Source organism: Sturnus vulgaris, chromosome 1, assembly GCF_052056855.1.
Source record: "Sturnus vulgaris isolate bStuVul1 chromosome 1, bStuVul1.hap1, whole genome shotgun sequence".
NCBI classification, from domain to species: Eukaryota; Metazoa; Chordata; class Aves; order Passeriformes; family Sturnidae; genus Sturnus; species Sturnus vulgaris.
The window spans coordinates 113,673,309-113,695,245 of NC_142243.1; the positions used below are offsets into that span (position 1 = coordinate 113,673,309).

At 39.3% G+C, this 21,937-nt stretch overlaps 1 protein-coding gene across 2 annotated transcripts in view; it reads right to left on the reverse strand.

Moving 5' to 3' along the window:
* KLHL14 (kelch like family member 14) overlaps positions 1–21,937 on the reverse strand; it is a 59,709-nt gene that overhangs the window by 33,960 nt on the left and 3,812 nt on the right. For both annotated transcript variants that reach the window (XM_088174473.1, XM_014874291.2), the window contains one exon: positions 9,977–10,098. In XM_088174473.1, coding sequence (XP_088030599.1) covers positions 9,977–10,098 — 122 coding nt within the window. The remainder of the gene's footprint in view (positions 1–9,976; positions 10,099–21,937) is intronic.

The following is a 21,937-nucleotide window of genomic DNA, read 5'->3' on the forward strand; positions in this document are numbered from 1 at the left end:
CAGCTGCCTTTGTTGCTCCTGCCTGGCAAATACGAGAAGAGACCACTTGTCTACACTGATGGGAAGGCATATGTTAAAGCAATTAATTAATTTGCCCTAAAAGATTGAGGCCAGGCCAGGATTTGTCCCTTTCCCAGTGCTCAGTCTGATCATAAGCAATGGGACTTCCACCATTTCCCATGGGAGATTATTCCACAACCTAATAGATCTCAATGTCAGGAAGTTTTTTCCTGATATTCAGCCATAATTCATATCCATGAATTATGAGCTACTGTCGACATCACATCCATTGAGGCATTCCTAGAGCCTGCTTCATTTAAAATTATATGCTCTAGTTATGCAGGGTTTCTGTGTACTAGGGCAAAATGCTTTTTCTGCAGGTTAATTCATTACTATTCAATTTGTTAACACTTTTTTTCTCGGTGTGAACAGTCATTCTGCAGTTGCATACTCTGTATAGTAGCACAATCCCCATTTGGGAGTAGAATCACAATATATAAATACGACAAAACAACATACCAAAACCCATCCCTGTAAAGACATATTAGACTGTTCCTGCAGATTCTCCAGTACTCAGTTAAATCAAAGCAGTAGCTCATACACCTGGTATGAGACAGAAAGCTTAGGAAAAAACCTTTCTCAAGTATGTAATAAATTTTATTTCTGTCTTAAACAGAGGGAAGGTGGGGGGGCACTAGGGAAGGGGAAAGGGATGAGGAAGGGAGAAAGGACTTAAGCTGTGATAAAATAGAAGAAAATTGAGAAGAGACTGACTTCCTATAAACAATGAGCCTCTACAACACAGTAAGAACATACTACAGCAAATAAAGTCGAGGATGCAAAATGTTAACTTCTTACCACTAAAAACTCAGAAAAATGGAGAAAGCTAAGGCAGACTTTACAAATCTGTATTGTAAATAATTGTGTACAAAACGCTTCTGAGAAGGAAAGTGCCTTTCAAGAACATTTGAGAGGAGAAAAGTGATAAAATGTACCAATTTCTCAAATAAATTGGAGGATTTCAATGAGAGTTTTTTATTATTACATTTTACCCAGCTAGCAGTGTTCTGCCATCCTGTTTGCAACCCATTTTACATAAATGCCACATTAGCCACTGGAAAAGGGAATGGTTTCCAAAGTAAGAAACTAGAAACACACCTGAGTTCATTTTCATCTCCATACGTGCCCTGCTCCTGCTACATAAATCCCAGAGCAAGTAGGTAAGAATAAACACACAGATTTTACCTGGAATCATCTAAAAACCAGAAAGCAATGTCTTCAAGGAGCACTGAATTTGCACAGTGATATATAATTTTGTGTTAAAGTTATTCCAGATGGTTGATTTTTTTAGAGACAGTGGCCAAATAGTATTGAGGGACCTACACAAACAGGACTGGTGACAACATTTTGGCGATGTAGAAATTATATGACTTTATTGAGATTTGTATCTAGCCAGGTGAGACACTTGCTTTGGACATTATACAGGACAACACAGCTCCTTATTCCTACTGGACCAGATGTGTGTACATAGCAGACACACACAGGCTGAAATGGACTCAAAATGTTGCAGATCCTCTGTGGTGGCATTAAGCCCATGAATCTACATTCTGTTGATCACCTGGTGAAGTCATAGCAACTTGTCATTCGTAGCTAGGCAGTTTCTGGTTTGCAGTTAGCCTTGCAAAGTTTGACAAAACTTTCTTTGGTGGAGCTGTGAAATATCCCTTGGGACATACATGAAGAATTCACAAGCTAAAAAATTGTGCTCTAATTACAACCCTCTTCCACAAGAGTTGTTGGGAAGAGAAGGGACATTCTGATGTGATCATGGTTTTGCCAAAACATTTGATTTCTTTTTTCCATTTTGCTTTGGAACTAAGCAGTAGAAGTTGCTGCAAAATGGAACTGTCACCCTTAAGCCATCTGTAAAGACATGTAACTCAAAAGATGACTTGGGAAAAGGTAAACTCTGTGATCCAGGAAGAAGGCTTTGAGTCAAAGGTTGTGATGCCCTTGCAAGGATGTAGCAAGGAGTGGTATCTCCAGGAGCCAGCACCTTTCTTGGTAAGATGTCCCCACAGCAGCCTGACACCAGCATCTGCTGTGAAAATGGCACTGATTATGGGGTAACTCATCTGCCTTACACCTGCTGCCTTCTTACTCAGCTCTCCACTGCCTCAGTGCCCTGCCTGAGGAAGGAGAACCCCTCCATGTTTTGGAAGGGGGTTGTGCCCTGTTCTCTCATCTCATTCAGGTTTTCATCGACAAAGGGTCCTGGCTGAGCACAGGCAGGGAACAGGACGTTTGGGTAACACTTCTGGACTCCCCCTGGAAGTAACATTTTGCCAATGGCATTTTTGAGGATGAAGATGAGTAGGTAGATTCAGGCATCTTTGTATATGCAGGAGGAAATTAACAGCCTGGTTTCCACAGAGGTGGGTGTTCATAACAAAAGATAGACAGTAGCCAAGAGAAGCTGAAAGACTGTTGAGAGCTTTAGCATGAAGAGATTTAATGCAGTGAAAAGAGTTGTTTCAAAGATACACCACAACAAGATGTGTAGGGACTAGGAACACAGGAATAGAAACCTATCCAGAATTTAAAACACACCACATTTACAAGTAAGGCACAGGGAATAGAAGAAACAATCAAGTAACACTTGTGTAAACAGAGAAGCTGGCAACATTGTAATAAAAACCAAAAATGTGCACAAAGAGGACTGACATTTCTTGAAAGTTATTGCAAATGGCAGCGCAGAAGAAAATAATATTTAACACATAAATAAAGCAATCATTGTGAGAACCTGCTACGTTTTCACCCGCTATGTTTTACTCATTCTCAGACTTCTGCCTTGCTCTTAGATACGCAGGCGTGCACCATTAATGGCACTTGCACAGCTGAACTCCCACGCATCACCCTCAGAATGGGAGTTGTGGTTAACCTCTACTATGGCACATGTAAAAGAGAGTATTTTTATACTCTCCGCTGTATTTCTGTTCCTCACTTCTATATTCTTACTTCCCTGTAGGTGTAAGACGTGGCTTATTGGCAGTGTGTATGACCACCTTGAAATAATCTCCTAAATCCAGGCTTAAAGCTGGATAGTCATATCAATCAGCCAAGTTCTCTGTGTGTGAATCTTTCTTCCTTTGTGACTGTAATTTCCTGCTTCTGAACCTTTTAAAAGGGTCTAAGTATAAGGATGAAAAATACAGACGGAATTTAAGATTAAAATTAGCTTTCAGTGCAATCCATGTGTTTTTTTAAGGAACATACATAGAAGCATGTACATATGTGTACATGTACAACTCCTACATACATCTACCACATTTATTAAACCTGTCTAGTGGGTAATATAAAGACTACTGGCTTAGCAATATGCTAATGCTTGCTCAAGCTTTTCAATGCGGTGCTGAAACCATCCTTGACACAGCACTGAAGCAGAAGCTGCAGCATCCCCAACTGCTGGATAAATGGAGTAAGAGAGATGAAATTTATCAGGGCTGCCAAGAAGTGCTCATCAAGACACATTTTTGACTAACATAAGTGTGTACTCGCAAGTACAAAAAAAAAAGAGGGGGACAAAGAAATTAGAACAAGCATTTAGACAACCTGTCCATCTGATTTCATACATTTTTTGCAAACATCACTTCTTTTATTCAGTTACCAATTGCTATGAGGTAAATTGAAGGAGGAAACTTTGCTTCTAATACACTATCATTCTTCAAAAAAGTAAAAGCTTTACAGCAGATGAATGTATTTACCTGAAAGACACCACATTTCCAAATGCACAATGTGTGCTAGGTATCTAGCAGTACTCAAGTTGACACTTAAGCCTTTGAAAATTTCTCCCAAGAACCTCTGATGTGAGCTATAATTATACTGTTTGTCTTATAAGTAGCCAACCTGGAAAACAGAAAACTGGATAAAACACTCCAACACATGAAGGATTGAGAAGTTCTCAGAGACTCCAAAGACATTTCAGAAAAAAAGAGGAACATGAGTTTTGTTTTTAATTTGCTCAAGAAAGACAAAGTATCATTCAGTATAGGAAAGGCTGATACAACTGAGCACCATAGAACTGCCAAAGAAAACAGGGAGGAAAGAAATATAACCTATTCCAGCAGGAACAAAGCAGGCTGGGGACTGGAGTGATCCGGATTCTCTGATGCTGACTTTGAAGTAAACCATTCTACCTTCCTTTTATTTGACTTCCCTTTGGATAAAGTACATAAATAATGATGTTCAAAGGGTTTTCAGAACCGTCAGTATACCTAAATGCTGGCTGACATGCAAAAATGTTGTTACTGAAGATGGAGGACTGCTGCACTGTCACAGAACATATTCAAGGGAAATTTTAAAAGTCAAAATGGCAGAAATAACACATGCTGTATTCAGACCAGACTACTGCAGGGGACTGCTTCATATAAAAATTAAAGCACAGCCAACCTGGGGAAGGAAGGAAAAGCTGGGCTGCCTTTATCAGAGTATCAAGGATGGAAAGGTTTCTGGCTGCTCATTATGGTCAGGGAATCAGGTGAAGATGACAACTCTTTAACATTGTGTGATTGCTGCTGGCAGGAAGGAGAGGGATTGGGAAGGAAATCAAGGTGCTTGCTTCATTTGTCTTTACACATTGACCAAACACAGCCAACTTAAATATACTTAGTAAAGGGTGGGGAGGCCAAGACAAACAGGAAAAAAGACTAAGGGATAACTAGGAGAAGAAACTTGAAAAGAGATGCTGGTCGTCCTGACTAAACTCTCCAGTCTGGCAACTTTCTGGACATTTCCCTGTCTTTCCCAAAAAGATATGAGACAGTTCTCATTGGACAATGATGTTGGCTTTTACACTGGATTAAAATCCAAACTTAGTGCAATACCTAAGCATAAATGCATTATGGCCCATACATATATTTGTCATTATTGTGACGTTCACTGAATTCTCCCTGTGGTTCACCCAGATGATGTGGTGAACTAGGCAAGTTAAGCAATGTCACAATTAACCTCTTATTGAAAAACAAAGTACAGATATGAAAACAGTATCTGCTGCAGCTGCAGCTTCACATGGATGGAACATGCCATGTAAGACTTCAGTAATGCTTCCAACATTTTGCCGTTTGTACTTCAGAGAAAAAGGAATTTTAGATTAAAGCGAGGAATTGCTGTATATCTAGAAACCTGTAAGACACAAGTTCTCTTCTACTCATCACTTCTAATCAGACAGATGGATAAATTGCTATAGAAAAAACCCACAAAAAAACCCCCTCACCTAAAACAATGACTGCATCATTTTTATTTATTTCTTGCATTCGCTGTTCACACAGCAAGAAATTTAATTCCAGTTAGATCATTCTCTTGTGATACTTTTTTCTTTCATTTAATATATTTTTAAATGCTTAGAAGCATTATGACAGAAAAGCATGTATTTTTTTGCCCTGGTTTATACCCATCATCCTTACCATTACAACAAGACAAAAGCATTAAAGTAAAATTAATCATGTCAAAAGATTTTAGCAAAAAACAAGGGAGACCATGCATAAAGCATCGCTTTGTCTAGTGTGAAGTCACGCTCTGATTAAAAACATATAATGAAAGTGAAAGTAATACATCATTGCCTTAGCAGTAGGGCTTTTGGGAAAGCTATGCAATTCTGAACACAAAAAATCTTTATAGGCTCTGGATTTTGCAATTATTATAGAATAATTCTAACAAGCAAAATACTGTTTCACTTCCTTAAAGTTTAATTAAACTTAAATGTTGCAGTTTAAACCAACAACCAAAGGAGTTCTTGAATTAAACAGAGACTCCTGGCAGGACCATAACTGGTAATTAAAACCCAAGCAGCAGTGGCTGGTTCTGAGCAGTGACACAGAGACCCCCCCACTGCCTCACATCCAGTAAGTAGTTATGAAATCTACAAAATATCATGGAATAATGAAAACCCATTAATAGAGCAGAACTTCTGCTGCTACTGAGACTGCCACACACCCATCAGCTGCCCCATTTCTGTCACGGGGCAAGGGTAGCCTGTTGCTGCTACGTGACCTATGTAGGACCCAGTTAAAAAGTGAACCGGTGTTTGTGCACACGTAGGCAAGCCAGAAAAGAAACCATGCCATGAAGACGTTTGCTGTACTTTGCCACAAAGTCTTTAAAAGCCTCGACTCTGCTCAGGCACAACTGTGCAATAAGTATTTCAAATTAAACAGCAACATGTGCATTATGATTTACAAATAATTATAATATTATTTATAATCTCAGATTAAGACTGTGCCCATATCAAGCAAAATTAGGTGCTAAAAATGTTTGTAGAATGCTACTTACTTACTCCTTTTTTCCCCTCTTTATTCTGTCCCTATGTTGTCAACATATAAACAATAACTCTCTGAGAAATACCAGATAGGAAAAATACACAGTAATACTAGACTGTGAAAAATCTACCGATCCCCTGAGCCATAGCATTCTTGCCTATAGATGATGACATTAAAAAATTGGAAATGGGTGCATGCTTCCCCTCCTCTCCTGGGTCTATGAACAAGGCAAGTTGTTTTCCTGATACCTTTAGAATTACTCCCATTAGTACTGATGCATTTGGTGCTTTGGCTATCCAGGCAGAGAGAGGTGGGCAGGATCCCCTGCCAATAGATCTAGTCTTGTCTAGGGAACAAAATGAGATTGCTCCTCTGCTGAGCTGTCATACTCGATAGCTCGTGCTGTTCCACCTGCACCCGTCCTTGCAGCTCCAACTGCAGTGCCATGGAGTCAGTAGTTCCTGATGGTTGATCTTCTCCTGTTCCTTATGCATCACACAAGGCAGGACACAGAGCCTAAGCAACTGAGTGCTGAAGTGAGAAGTGAGGCACTCTCTGTGATGAGAAGGAAAAAGGAAACAGGCAAGCAGCTCCCTCTCAAATGGGTCTGCAAACCCTGAGAGCAACTGCTGGGGCTCCTGTCAGTGCAGTGAGAGTGACAAGAGGAGATTCAGGCTGCTCTCTTCCACCTCCTCCTCAATGGCCTTGCCACTGCACCGAGGATTGAGTGTTTGCTCCTTTCCCACCATCCCTATCCCCAAATACCACTGGCACGGAGAGCAGGAAACGAGGAATGTAAATGGGTTTGGAAGAAGGGAGGGGGAATTTCTGTGCACACTTACATTGGATCAGTAAGCCTCTAAGAGCAAAATGTGGCATTTTGTTGGTGTGTGGGGGAGCCTATTGGTGGCCAGAAGGTTAAAGAAAAAAGCTTTGCAAGAGGAGGAAATCAAATACACCTAAGGTGATAATAAAATAGAACATCTTGAAATACCAAACTACAGGAATTGAAATTCTTCCCATCACAGAACCTCATGAGCAGGACACAGCTTTTGCTCTGTCCCTATTCACTAAGGAGCAAACCCCTCATTTGCACTGACAAGCTGAGAATGAACTGCAATGTCAGGACTGAAAGGACTATCTAAATAAATGAAAAAAAAAAAAAAACAAACAGAAGAAAAATCTTCTGCCTTTGCTGCTGATTGATTATCTCTGATAAGACAACAGTGGATTGAGAGTGAGGTAAAATGGTAAAGAAAGAAAACTCCTTCCTAAATTGCAAAAAAGTACATGATAAATAAAGATAGAACTATGTCCTTAAATTCAAAACCCCCAAATGTCTTAGTACGTTGATACCACACCACAGCTGCACTGAACTAGCACTATGTTTTAGGCCTGTACAGTTTGTTGTCTTCCCTAGGAATTTTCAGTCATAGTTTTTCAAGTCCCGGCATTCCTATGCTGTAGTTCTTCAATGTCTCACGGAAAGGACAGAAGATCTACTTGGACTTATCTCCCATTCTCTCTTAAATTAGAAAAAAAGGGGATACCCTTATTTTAACTGTTTGGTTGTTTCGGGTTTTTTAATAGTTATTGCTAGTATTTTGTGAGTCGTAAAATATTTTCTAAGAAATAAAATTTGTTAACATTTTGTCTTTTTCAGTGTGAAAAGACAGGCGTTCTCCTCCGTGCTCTTCTAACTTTAGCCCAGGCCAGGGGGGCATACTTTTCTGGCAGGATTTGCAAGAACAGGATTACTCATGTCAAGAGAGGGCTGTGTATTTGACAGCTGTTACCTCAGCCAGCACTGAGACAGATCCTGGGACCTTCAGGACTTTCAGTGCTGAGCAGCAAGAGCTTGGACTCGAGCTGGCCAGGACTGCAAGACAACTGTAACTTGTTTTTAACCACAGCATAGGATGCTACGTGCACTACCATATTGGAAAGAGAACTTTTCTTCCCTGTTTCTAAAGGTAACACAGAAAATACTAAATTCTTTACATAAAATTATTCTGAAGCATCTCTCAACACCACCATAGAGAGCTGGTGTTACTCCAACACTAGAGGTGGACATTTAGCCAGAGCATTAAGGTGTCCTGCCTCTGGGTTGTTTCCCACAGTCTTGGAGACTGCAACACAATGTAAATTACCAAGAGCTGAGTAAATTTCATTCTTACAAAATCTGACAAGCTACAGGTAGTTAGGATTCAGAAAAAAAGCTTTTTACTTTAATTCAGTTGAGAGTTCAGATCTTGAAGCAAGAGATCCATTGCTCTTGCCTCTCCTGCTCAGCCACTGGATTAGACACAGCAAATGAAAAAAATACCTGGATAATTCTGCCTTAGGCAGTATCATTGATTTTTCACTGACTTACCATCTTCAGAATTTTCTTAGAAGTAGTGTACAGAGGTGGGTATCATAACTCATTATTCTGAAAAACGTGAAGCATAATATATTCCCTAGCACAGATGCTGTAAACTCTTATAATGTACACTTCATATAACCTTTTGTAATTGTCATTCTTACACAACACACTCAACTATTAGTCCAGGTCATCTATACCTAAACAATCTTTATGTGGCACCACTTTGTGAAAGGCTCCTAAATCTTCCATGGGAAAAAAAATCACTCTGCAAGGGCATTATTTCACGTCCTGCATCATAGCAATTAAAAAACTTTTTTCATCCTAACCTAAGCATGTAATAATAATGTAGATGTATGTCATTATAGGGCTTTGGATAAGGGAGAAGAACAAAATTCTGTAAAATGTATTTTACTGGGGGAAAAAAAAAAGCAGGTCTAATAGGAAATCCAGGTTTTACCAGTTGTCCAGTTTTAGAAGTATGGTTTTGATTTATGGATCAAAATTGCTCATTTATTATTTTATCTATACTGCTTTGGGCAATTTTGACAGTTAAAATTTAGTTTTATTGACCAATGCAGCCAGTTTAGCCACAAGGGGACTAATGCACACACAGCCTGCTGCACTCAAGAAGCTATGATTTGATTCCATGACCAAGTCAGAGTGGGAATCACAACCAACATAACAATAAGTTCCAAATCTCGATGCTCGAGGCAAAATACTTACTCTAAAACCAATCCACTATTAAAAGAAGCTGGGAAAGAATTTTGTGATAGCAGCCTCCATGCACTGTTTATTGTAGCTGATATATTCCACCAATGCTTCTGTCAGCAATGGACGCAGGGTAGTACAGAGGAAACCTTTCTTTAATGATTGTGGACAACAGATAAAGCTGGAAGAAGGAAATGAAAATGCAAAAGAGAATCAAAGGTGTGCTCTAGTACTATGGCTTACCAGGGATCTGACTCTTGAGAAAAATGTATTGAAAAAACTGCCTTTTTTTTCCTAAACCAGATTTTATTCATATATACATAAATATGCATGGGTTCATGTTGCAGCTTGAAAGACTTACAAGTTTACTTAAAAAAAAACTTACTGGAATGATTTTAAGCCAATGTTAATTTAGGCCTATCCTATTATAAAATTAGCATCTTCTGCAATCTCAATTTATTGCTCCATTGTGAAGCCCCTTGTGATACATAAACAAATCTCTGAAGAGAAACAAATCAATAAAGTGTCTAATTTGATTAACCATGTTTTTAAATTCATCAAGACAACTGTACAAAAATAAACCACTTACTTGTCAGTATTTTCCACGTCTTCTTTTCATCATCATAATACTGAACCAAATTGCTGGGTAGCCGGTCAGGTCCGGGAGGCAATCCTCCAACCAATAACAGCATTTTCTTATTGGAACGAATTCTTCACCCAAAACAAGAGGAAAGATGAACAACCACATTACTGAGGAGCATTTTTAGTGGCAACAAAATCATAACCATCAAAAGAATGTTCACTGCTTGCAGTTTTCTATTTCATTTTTTTGTGTTTCTTTTCCCAATCATGTCTCAACAATTTCTTGAACCAAGCAGAAAAATGATCAGAAAAGCTGCGTATCTCTCTACTCATGGAATAATAAGCTTCCTTTATGCAATTTGTTAGAGGTTCATTCTAGAACGACCTTTTTCTTATATTATCCCTTTAAATCATCACTCTTTACAGCTGAATACACATGAAATGCTCTGGAGTTGTACTAAGGTTAAGCATTAAAGTTGCATGTCAAAAATCGTATTAGTCAAAATCATTATTATAAGCCATTCTACACTCAAAGAACCTTGAAAAAATTAAGGTTATGCAGAGAGTTTGTGAGCCAACTCTTTAATCACACACTGAACTTCAGATATATAGTTTAGTACAATTAGCAGCACTGGGCTAATGGTTATGGGTTAAATGCTACTTACAAGCACTTTTGTTTGTTTAATTTAGTCCAGACTCTTGCTTTCATTCTCCCCCCGGCTCCCCCCTTCGTCTTTGCTCTCCCCCTGTGCACCACTGGCTATAGCAACACCAATTGGTAAAAATGAGACTGTGATGTTGTTGTGAGCCTCCCCAGAGTGGAGCCCTGCCAATGCTTGCCACTGATCCAGCGGCATGAACCTGCTCAACTGTGCAAAGTCACTCTAATTCCCTCCCTCTGTTTTTCTACCTTCTCCCCCAGGGGGCAACCACTGAAAGGAGTGACTACCCACCCATCAAGAGCTGGCAATTCGCTGCTATTAACCGTGACCGTGATTCCCAATCTGCCTGGCAGTTCTTAAGAACAGGACTGCAATGTCTCATCTGCAGTAAAAGTGGTTATCTGCACCCTGGCCTCCAATGCCCCACCTGATGAACGTACGATTTCTCTGCAGCATTAAGGGATTTAGCACAATTGTAAGTGAAAACTGGAGGGGAGGCCCAGACCCCCAGATGAGCCCTGATGCTTTAATAGTCACTTTGCATATAATTGAACTTTCACCAGCTATACTCAGCTTGGGTGAGAACACTGAAATAAAGGTCTAGGCTCAAAATGTTCCTGTAAGGTAGGAAGGTGATATAGCCTGGAAAACATCCATCCATATGAATGACTGTGCAGTAGGGCCATGCATTTGATGGAAAGCACCCTTGTCAAACACCACTTTTCCAGGCATGACAACACCTGTGTAGCACTCTGTGTATCAGTCTGCAGCAAACACCCCGGCCAAGAAAGGCACAGAACACCACGAACCGAATCCTACCACCAGAGATGCTCATGATAGGGTCAAAGCACCACCCAGGAGCTCCAGCCCCAGCAGTTCACTCCAGCAGTGGGAGCTTTATGACAGAGGGACACTCATGGCTTCGCTCCAGCTGCTACCTAGAATGTGTGTTGGTGACCCAATGATTTACATTGGTAGCAGGACTGCATCTTATCTGGACAAGAATGAGCAAAATGAACTAGATTGTGCTGTAGACATGCACCAACCACAAGGAACATCCTTCAGGAAGGGAACACTGAGGGCTTGATCCACACAATGCTCCAGAATAAAATTTGTCAAATGGTTGTCCCAAAGACAACTATAGACTACAGATACATCTATGACAAAGATAGCCAGGGAACTATCTGGCATATGGCCTTATATGTTTTTTAAACAGATTTAGGGCTAGAGAAGGTAATGAATTGACAGTAGATGAAACAAAACCCTCAGTGCAGAAGCAGGAGTCAAGCCATAGGGGCAGTGACACTGTCCCATGCTGTCCTACTCCTTGATTCTCTCCTGACTTGGGGAGAGCCCCTGCAGTTCCTCAGTTTTTCTGACAAGCCAGCCTTTGATGCCTGCACAGCACCTGCTATGTGCTGCCAAATGAGGACTGTTACCTGCCCAGCAGACTGTGGCTGTGTAGGATATCAGGAACCATCTCATGATCACTGTCAGCACAGACTCCATAGTGAGACCAAGCTCTGGGGAAAGCTCACTAAAGGACTGCCAGCGTCTTTTAACATTCAGTCTCCCCAGTAAAGTTTTTAATGAGAGAACATTTCATAAAAACTATGTAACATGGGAGTATGATAAACTGGTTTTGGTATGAGTTAAGGATGACTGCACACGTAACAAGTGGCAGAGCAAACCAGAGCCATAAGTCAGTTATGCATGGCCATCCCTAACGATAGAGAATAAATTGTTTATTCCAACCCTCCTGTGTTGTATGTTATATCACAATCAACTCCCCGTGCATTGTAAAATTCAGAATGCCCTTGCAAGGTTTACTTGATAAAGGAGTTTATTTTGATTTTCATCTTTCATCTGTAAAACTCCCTTCTAACTCCAAAGCACTGTGAAAATCCAATGAATGGCCAAGGCTCAATAGTTAAGGTGAAGAATGAAATGTCAGATATAACTCTGAGTTTCCAGACTTTGGCAGTTGCAACTATCCTTAACATTACTTTTTCAGCTAAACAGCCTGAGAAGCTACTGTTTCTGGAGAAGGAGCAGTGCTGCTATATTGGTATGCTTAAAAAATATTAATTGTTAAAATATGTTTAAAATAGAAAGTAGCAAGAACAGAGACTTTTACTAAAAGTTTAGCAAGAACTTAAAGTCTCTACCAAAAGTACAGGGAAATTTCACATGGAAGAGATGGGTACTTATATTCAAAATATCTAATTAGTCTGCATTGAGAGCTCTTCCAATGAACCAAGTAAAGATAATACAGTGGCTAAAGACATGCAGGTTTTAAATTGATATGTTTCCTTGGAGCCAAATAGCCAAATCTGATTTTAAAGTTTTAATGTGAAATGCTGCAATTTAGGTTTTGTAAAAAGATGTTCTTTATTATGTCATATTTATGTTTCATATTGCATTAAGAAGTAGTGTTAGAGTCTTACAATGCATTCTAAAATATGAAAAATGTATAAATGACCACTGCTTATATGCAGAAGATCTTTCCAAATATTAATAAAAATGTAATTCAGTGAAACACTGTGGTGAAGACACGATTTAAAAATATATGTAATACATTGAGCAAGATAAAGCTTCCCCTTTTCTTGTATTATTACATGTTTGCTATTTGGGTAACTCAAGATTACAATGTGAAATGTTCTTTATTATATCTAACACACATTTTTTTTCACAGTCCTTATTTTACAGTCTAATATACTATTAAGTTACATGCTGTGGTGCACAGTGTCCCCAGCAAGGATTTTATGATCACCTTGTGTTCCATTAACAGTAGTGGGTCTTGGTCAGGGAAGGCTAAACCCTGGACAGGCAGGCTGATGTCATGGCAAAAAAGTTGAGATAAATTTATCCACATGTTATCTAGAAAGCATTACTTAGACTCCAGAACTCAGTTCTCACTGATGAACATGCACGTGTTGTTATTATTCTGCACACACTGCAGTTTCTGTTCGGCTAAGATTTTAAAACACTTAATTCACCTTAATTAAGTTCCTGGGTACCTCATGTGGTGTGAAATTTATTTTGTCTACTTACAAGGCTGGAACCCAAAGTATATTTCAAAGTCAACATTTTCAAACTTGTGTAGTTTCCCTCAGGCACACAAACCCAGGAATCTGAGTACTCACAGAAGTGGCTTCATTTTCAGAGATACCCATCAACATAACTAAATCCTACTCACTTCAAAAGTAGCAGCAGATGCCCATCAGTTCTAAAACTCGGATCACCAGTTCATGGTTTAAACTAACCAGGAATATTCATGGCAAGAGGCTGAGCACAAGAGAGTTTATAGACTCACAAGAAATCAGTAGAGAGGGCTGTAAGAGACCTCAACACTCCTGACAACCACTCCTACTCTTTTGCAGCCTTGATAGCCTCATGTTAATAGAAAACACATGAATGGGAAATACTCTTCTTGTACATTGTTTTTCTTTATTAACATATCCATCAATCTTGCACTGGTGGGTTTTCCTTATCTAGGCAATTAGTAGAAGTTCATTCTACAAAAGCTGGCAAGAAAACAAGCCTCAACAACAGGTTTGCTCCAGACTCTTCCAGTTTTTAAACAATACACTAAGGCTCTGCTCTCTGAATTAGGGAATGCAAAGAAAAGGAAAGAATACAACCATGAAGTGGCAGTCCTTTGGTTTTTAATGCATACAGTGTACTGTTACACATCAGGAAGAGAAATGCATCTTAAGACATGAGTGATCTTGGTCATTATTGAAAAATAAAAAAAAGAAAGAGTATTCAACTATACTTTTAACTCAGGCCTATAGTAAACTCAGAAGTCTGGATCATTAAGCAAGAATCACAGAAAGGGGGGCTATATTAACCTGCAGCAGAAACAAATTATTTCAGAGAGGTTTAGATACCAACCTCGAGGCAAGAGAAAAAGAGATACATACAATCCCAATCAAAATCTCAGTTGCAGACTTTTTGTTTGTTAGCATCAAAACTTAATTTCATCTTCAGAAACCAGGATGGTCTCGAGCAACCCTTTTATTCTCAAAAGGCATCTGAAGGGGTGCTGTGTTCAACAAAAATGTATTTGACAATCTAGTTGCAGTCTGCAAAACAACAAATGCTGCAAGCATCCATTTGCCCGTAACTGAAAAAAATGTTTTGCCATAGAGAGCATGGGATGTGATCTTCAACAATTACCTTCCCAGCTCCTGGATGGGCATTTCAGTGCAACAAAAGTGTCATATGAAAACTGCTTATTTCAATGGATTTTGGCTTCCATAGTTGACTGCAAAGATAGCCATGATTAGTAACACATGTTTAATAGAGAGGAAATCTAATTATCCGGGACTTTAACTATGAACTCAATGAAAGCCATAAGGTACAACGTAAAATTCATTTTGGACAAAGGAATTTTATGAGGTTTTGTTATCACATAAAATGAATTAACAAACATCATAACCTATAGGTGAAAAGGCATTGAGAATCTCTTCCTAGTCCTACAGCACTGCTAGGGGAAGGACCTGAATTCTCACAGTCAACAGACCAAGTCCTGCATAATGTCTTTCTCTTTATGGATAAAGTACAGACATTAAGAATATCCTGATTTTGTCAAAACATAAAGCACAATAAAGTCTCTTGCAAATTATGGCCAATAAATTGTTTAGTTCTTCAGTTTAAAGAATGTTCAAAAATTTGCTGAATGTATGGAAGTTGCTTTAGGAATGGATTTTTTTGCCTCTTCTAATTTGTACCTATTGCCCCAGGCATACAAGAAAGAATACCAGAAAACTTTCTAGAAACACTACAAAACTGGAAACCAATCTTATAATGAAGATTTTGGTTTTCATCTTTTTGAACTCCATGCAGGCATGCTTGGCAAAAGGCCCCATGTACTAATTTTCATTGCAGAAGAGCTCACAGTAATGTTCACTGAGGATGATGCTCATTTAATACATGTTGCTGACCACTAACAGAATGAAGTTTAGGAAGACAAATAGTAAGCTGAGAATGTTGGTTTTCTTCTCTGAATCTGCTAGATTTTTTTTATTTTGTCCAATACTTTAAAAAAAAAAGCATAGAAAAGAAGTAGTTAATGTTTGCATTAACAATAATCATCCCTTTTCCTTCTAAAAGAGGAAGTCTAAGGGTAAGTGAATATTTTATCTGGCAGGCCACACTTAACTGTTACAGAGTTACAATTTAAAGGTTCCTTTATTTCTGAAGTTGCCAGGCAATTTTCTATCTAAATTATTTGAATACTTTAGAATCTGTTTGAAGCTCTGAAAACCCTATTTTTCTTTATGAAGCCAATCCCACTGCTGTTGATGTCTAAGTTAATATTTGAAGTTAGCTTCCAGCTTTTGGATGGAAGACTTTGTAAAGTCAATGTCCCTTCCTCTTTGGGGTAAAACCCTCTGATGTAATAGGTAGCTTAGTGGTGGCAACTATCCTGGAAGAGTGACACCTATCCAGTGCTCCCTTGGGAAGAACACAGAGAAGTGAGTGTCCTCATCTTTGCCTCCTTTCACTACCAGATCTGAATGCTAAAGATACCCTTGCTAAACGCTGAGTATCTGGAGCTTTGTAAAGGGAGGTGAATTCAAAGGAAGTTTACTAGAAAAGCAAATTGGTGAATGAGGTGCAAAACCTCCCATGTCATGAATCTTCTTGGTAGAACTACTCAAACAACAGATCTTCCTCACTGATGGAAGTTCTAAAAAACCTTTAAGGAATTCCCTTTATCCTTAATACAAAAAATAAAGAAAATGTCAAAGCTAAGTGCTTTTGCAAATTGCTTTCCCTTCCTCACCTCATTTTGTTTGGCCTTTTTTTGGGTTTGGTTTGTCGGCTGGTTCTATTTTTTTTGGTCTGACAGACGTTATAAAATGGAAATGCTTTATAGAATGCTTCAAAGTCATCAAATCATCTTTTAAATTCTTTTCCCCTAGGAAATTCCAACCAACTCTTATTTTTTGATTTTCATACTGTAGAAAGTCAGGAAAGTCCTTTTTTGTCTGATTCTGTGTCTGATGTCCATGTCAATAGAAGGTCTCTGCATCAGAGGCTGTGCTCTCTCCAGATGAGGCTCCTTTTCCTTAGGAAGCCAAAGGAAAGAAACACACCTTGCTGCCAGCTCACTCAAGGTATGACTTGTTACCTTTTCCACTGGTTTGTTTGGGTTTTTTTTTACTGAAAGAAGGCATCAGTTGGGGAATGGCAGGAAGAACCAACTGTGGCACCAACTTCTATTTACTTCCAGCTTCACTGCAAACCGTCTGCTTCCACTGAACTTGGCAGCTGACAATATTTGCTCAGTTTATTGTCTGCTTTCCAAGAATACAGCAAGTGTTGACTACTAAGTACTAGGCATGACGGTCTTTAAAGAAAATTTCAGGGAGGCAGCAAATATAAAAAATGATGCCAGAAAGTATCTACCAATAGTTTTCAACTCTCCATAGTCTTCAGTTGCTTTAGATGGTCTTTTGGTAAACATGTAATACCAGATAGAATATGTTTCAACAAAACCAACGTGAGAGATGTTTACAGAGCAGGAGAGTCCAGCTCGAACCCTTCTTTTACGACTCCTATTCCATGCTCAATCATTTCAGGCCATGCTGAGCAAAGGATAATAACAAACCTTGCTCTGATTTTGAAAACATCTTGGATTTTTAAAACGCAGGAGTTGTTTGAAAAGATGAAACAGTGTTTTTACAGATTATATGGATTTTTTCATAACATGAGTTTAACAGAACCAATGCTTTTTCCTGGCAAACTATTTTCTGTTGATTTTGTGTTCTACGTTAGCTCTCCTCACTCCCCTTGCCCCCAAGGCTCCCTGTGCTTTCTCTTCAAGTACAAATCCGAACAATTACACCATCACAGCTCTGTTCCATTTTACTGCTCAACAGTTACAGATTCAAAACCTCCAGATTCTTCTGCTATAAAGAAAAAACTATAGTGACCTCAGGCCACAACATGCCCTCTAAGACCCTCTCATTTCTATCTCTTCTCTCCACATGAAGGGGATGTACATCAGGCAAAGAGTGAACAGAAAAGTCTCAGACCAGTAGCCAAGACATATATGTCTGATGCTCACCATGACCCTACAGCCCCCCATTTGTAAAAGGTACACCCTAAGCTTAAATCATTCCAGGAGGATTTTGTCTGAAATGGGACTTCCTTGCCTAAAACGCTCTGCACCACTCGTGACCTATGTATTTCCCAACAGGACAGATATGGATTGTGTTGCCAAAAGAAGGGCAAGAACAGCACAGGAGCTCATGGGGGACAGCTCTGCTTTTAAGGACCTGCATGATTTGTAAAGCTGCTGTGTAAACTGTCACAGGTGGTGGAAAGGGGCATTTTTGCTCCAGCATTTGACGAAGAAGTTCCCATTTTCAAAGGCACTTTGTCATCAGTTTGAGTGGCTTAGTAAGATTACTTGTTTTTAATCTTAGTTTAATTTTCCCTCTAGAGCAAGCTGTTCTGAAATCAGTGAAAGATTTCCCCTCAGAAGAAGAGTTTGGAGATGCAGATGCAGGTATTTGAAGCTGCTTCAAGTGCAGAAAAGGCAGGGTGACAAAGCCAAGGAGGAGCACAGCTCAGCAAACTGCAGCAGCCTCTAAAGATCCAAGCACAGAGGTCTGGAGCAGTGGGGATTGGTGTGTGTGAGGTCGGGAGCCTGGTGGGAAAGGCACTCAGGAGTCGGGGTAACAGAGGATTCCAGAGAGGGGACAGATAAAATTCAGTAGTTGGGATCTGGGGAAGAGTCTTATCATCTAAGGACATAAATCAGGGCACTATTCCAGTTCACAAAGGACACTATTCCAAGTGATCTCTCTGACTGGGAAACTGGCTGGCAGGGCAAGTACCTGCACAACACGCCTGGCAACCCTTCTTCACCTGCAGCTGTTGGAAAGATGGTTGTCCATAAAAAAGGCCATTAAATGTTCTTCATAAATTATGTTTCTCCCAACATATACTATAATTGAGCCAAAAAATGGCTAACACCTATGCCTCTGCAGCTCTCAAGTATTTTAGCAGCCAGGACATATGTGTCTTTAAAAGGGCTCTCAAGAACTTTCCTGACCCACAGCACTCCTTTTAGGACATGGTGTTTCCTCTGCCCATAATGGGAGCCCCAAGCCTCTCACCCTTTAGGAAATTCCACATCTCTCCACTTACACTTCTGTGCGAGCTTGTCTCCAATGGCAAATGAATGTGAGGCAAGTAAGGAAAGTAGGTGAGACTAACTAGAATTAAACTGACTACAGGTCTGTGGTTCACTACCCCACAGCCTCTAATGTGTCAGTCTCCCTTCTACAGCTCAGCTGAGAGAGTCCTGGCAAATGTACAATTTCCTGATATTAATTCAGGCACAAAAACTGATCCAAAGCTCACTAAAATAAACCAGAGCCTTACATCCACTTCATCCATACTGTAATGAAAAACTTAGTAATTCACATACATTTTAAGATGTTTTTCTTATCAAGATGCAAATTCAGGATCTGTAGTACTTCTCACTTGCAATTAATCATGAATAAGAATATTAGTTAAAAATCCAAATATTGCTGTTATGATCACAAAGGGACAAGGTAGGTGGTTGTAACCAGAACACAGAGTACATTTCAATGAAAAAACACACACATTTTTACAACCACCAAACATGTCCTGCTGAGATTCTACAAAAATCTCAGTAGAAAAAGAAGTCAAATTGAACTACGGTCTGTGAGATTTGAAGACAAATAGTGTATGCAAGAAGGAAATTATTTAATTGCCAAGGGATGTAACCGGTTTCTTCAAATTTTTAATCTCCTCTGTAGAAAGTAAATCAGACCAGGCATATATGTCTTCCACATAAATGCCACTGTCTCATGCTGTTCAGCACCTTATATTTTCCTTCTTCATCAACAGTTATCATCTTCCTACTGAATGAAAACTGTTCATATCATCTTCATCACCTGTCACTGTTTAATTTGCTATCACTTTCACTAATACTGCCTACCACCAGTCTGGATGACACCCTCTCTCCACTGAAATTAAATTAAAAAAAAAAAACACGAAAAACCAAACAGCAAACCAAACCACCTCTGCAATTAGCTTTAGCAGGACCAGAATTTGCACTTCTAATCTCCCCAAGGTCTAGTAGTCCAGGGAACAAAAGTATAAAAAATCAGCTGTGTCTGTACATGCTGGGACTTTGCTGAACCCATAAAACAGCACGGGCAGGCTTAGCCTTCTGATCTCTTTGTCTCCTTATTTCCCTCTTTTCTCTTGTGCTCTTTAATTCTGTATTTTCTGCCTAAGACTGTTCCTATCTTATGTCAGTTGGTTGATCCCCATCCATTTTTCCTCCCCAAATCAGAAAAAGCTATTCCAGAAACTGCAATACTCAGCTGCTATTGACAACTGATGCTGTTTCTGCCAAGAATTAGTGTTACCCCTTTTGTTTCATTCCCTATCTTCTTTTTATTTGCCAGGGTCTTTTTTGTTTTGCTAGTTTCCTTTCCTGTCTGGTATCCTATTCTTATGTTTTTCTCCCTTCAAAACTATCCTCCTCTCACCTCTTCCCTCATTTGTACTTTCCTAGTTCTGCTACTTATATCCCACTTCTCCCTTGGGGTGTCTCAACTCTTTTCTTTTTCTGCATTTCCCCCTCTTCCAGTTTTGCTTCCCTCAGTCCCCTCTGCTTTCAGGTAGGCAGCTGTATTTGCTGCTCTGCCGGCAGATCCTGGGAGGGGCTGAACAGCCCGAACGCCCTTTGCTGGTGAGAGGAGCTGCAGGTGGTGATGCTCTATCCTCAAACTTTTAAAAAATTGAAAACACATACCACGTATTATATAAAATACATTATATTACACAATAAAGCACAGAGATATTTTAATCAACGCAACACTCTGGTGAAGATCTGAGAGTCAAATAAATGTCTGGAATATGAACTTTCCTCTATCTAAATGCATTTTTTTCCCAGAACTACAGAAGATGATAGAGCACATTGTTACGTGTGTCTTTCAGGGACAGACAAACATAATTTAAGCCTAATGTTCAGGGTCACTCACCCCACTCCAAGTTGAAATCAACTATGATTTTTTCCTAGTGACATCAAAACTGACTGTGTCTCCAGTAGCTTTAACAGCAGCTTGTATGCTGAGGCCCTGGTGAGGTGAGGATCACTGAGCCAACACTATTACTAACTTTGCTTAGACTTGAGCACCTGATTAAATGTCAAATCAAAGCCAAAACACCCATCCCCTGTGGTGAAGTCCTAAACCTCAGAGTGCACAGCAAGGCTCACAAGTCAGGAATATAATTCCTCAACTTTTCAAATTCTGATCATTTAATTGTTGTACCTTGAAAATTAATTTTACAAAAATACATCAGGACACTGAAGCATTACATTCTCTTAGGAAATTTCATGAAAAAAACCCTACTCTCTCTGTAGGTAAACAGTGTTTTTCACTGCAGCACAAAAGACAACTCAGGTACTTCCTAGCCCCAGCATCACTTGCACTGCAGGATCTGCATTTGTGGCACAAACATTATAAATACCTTTGCCAACAGAGCATAGACTGGGCTTTTGTGATCTCAAATCTTTCCTCCAGCCCTGACCACAGGATTAACTTTATAGCTACATTTCAGAGGAGAATCAGCATATTTTGAGCTTCTTGTTACATTCTATTCCATTAAGAAATAGAAGAAATAGAAGTAGCCCTGATGCTAATGCACTCCAAAGTGTGCATATGGGTGGCTATGGCACTGGGCTGCTTGCATTTCTCACCAACCCTTACTGTGCTGTGCAGGAGCTATTACACTGCACAAGAGGAACAGTTAGTCTCTTTCTAAAGACATATGAATCTTTGGTGAGTGACCTTTCATTAAATTCCAAATTACCAAAGTCACCATTACTCACAGAAAAAAAGTAATCAGAGTTTTGAAGTCTTTTTCTATGCAATAATTTTTATGTATTTGCACGTGTACTTCACTGTTAGTTACTTTCAAGATTTCCTTCTGCAAATTAGTTACTTAAGGAACTCTTAGCAGATTTTCTTCCTTAAAATAAAATTTTACTGAATGAATGTCAACCTAGTAAAATTGCTACTTTAGAGAAACTATGAGTAACAGAGAGAACAAATCTGGAAATCTCTGTAGTCTTGAAGGTTTCTTTTCTTTCCTCCTTCATGTTTAAGAAGGCATTTGTACTTAGGCAGCCTGGCAAAATCTTAAAGTGATTAAGATTCAAAGCTGGGCCTCCGTGACCTTTATGAATTTCCAGGAATATCGTCCAAGACCAAAAATGAAAATATAACAATTTCATTCTGCAT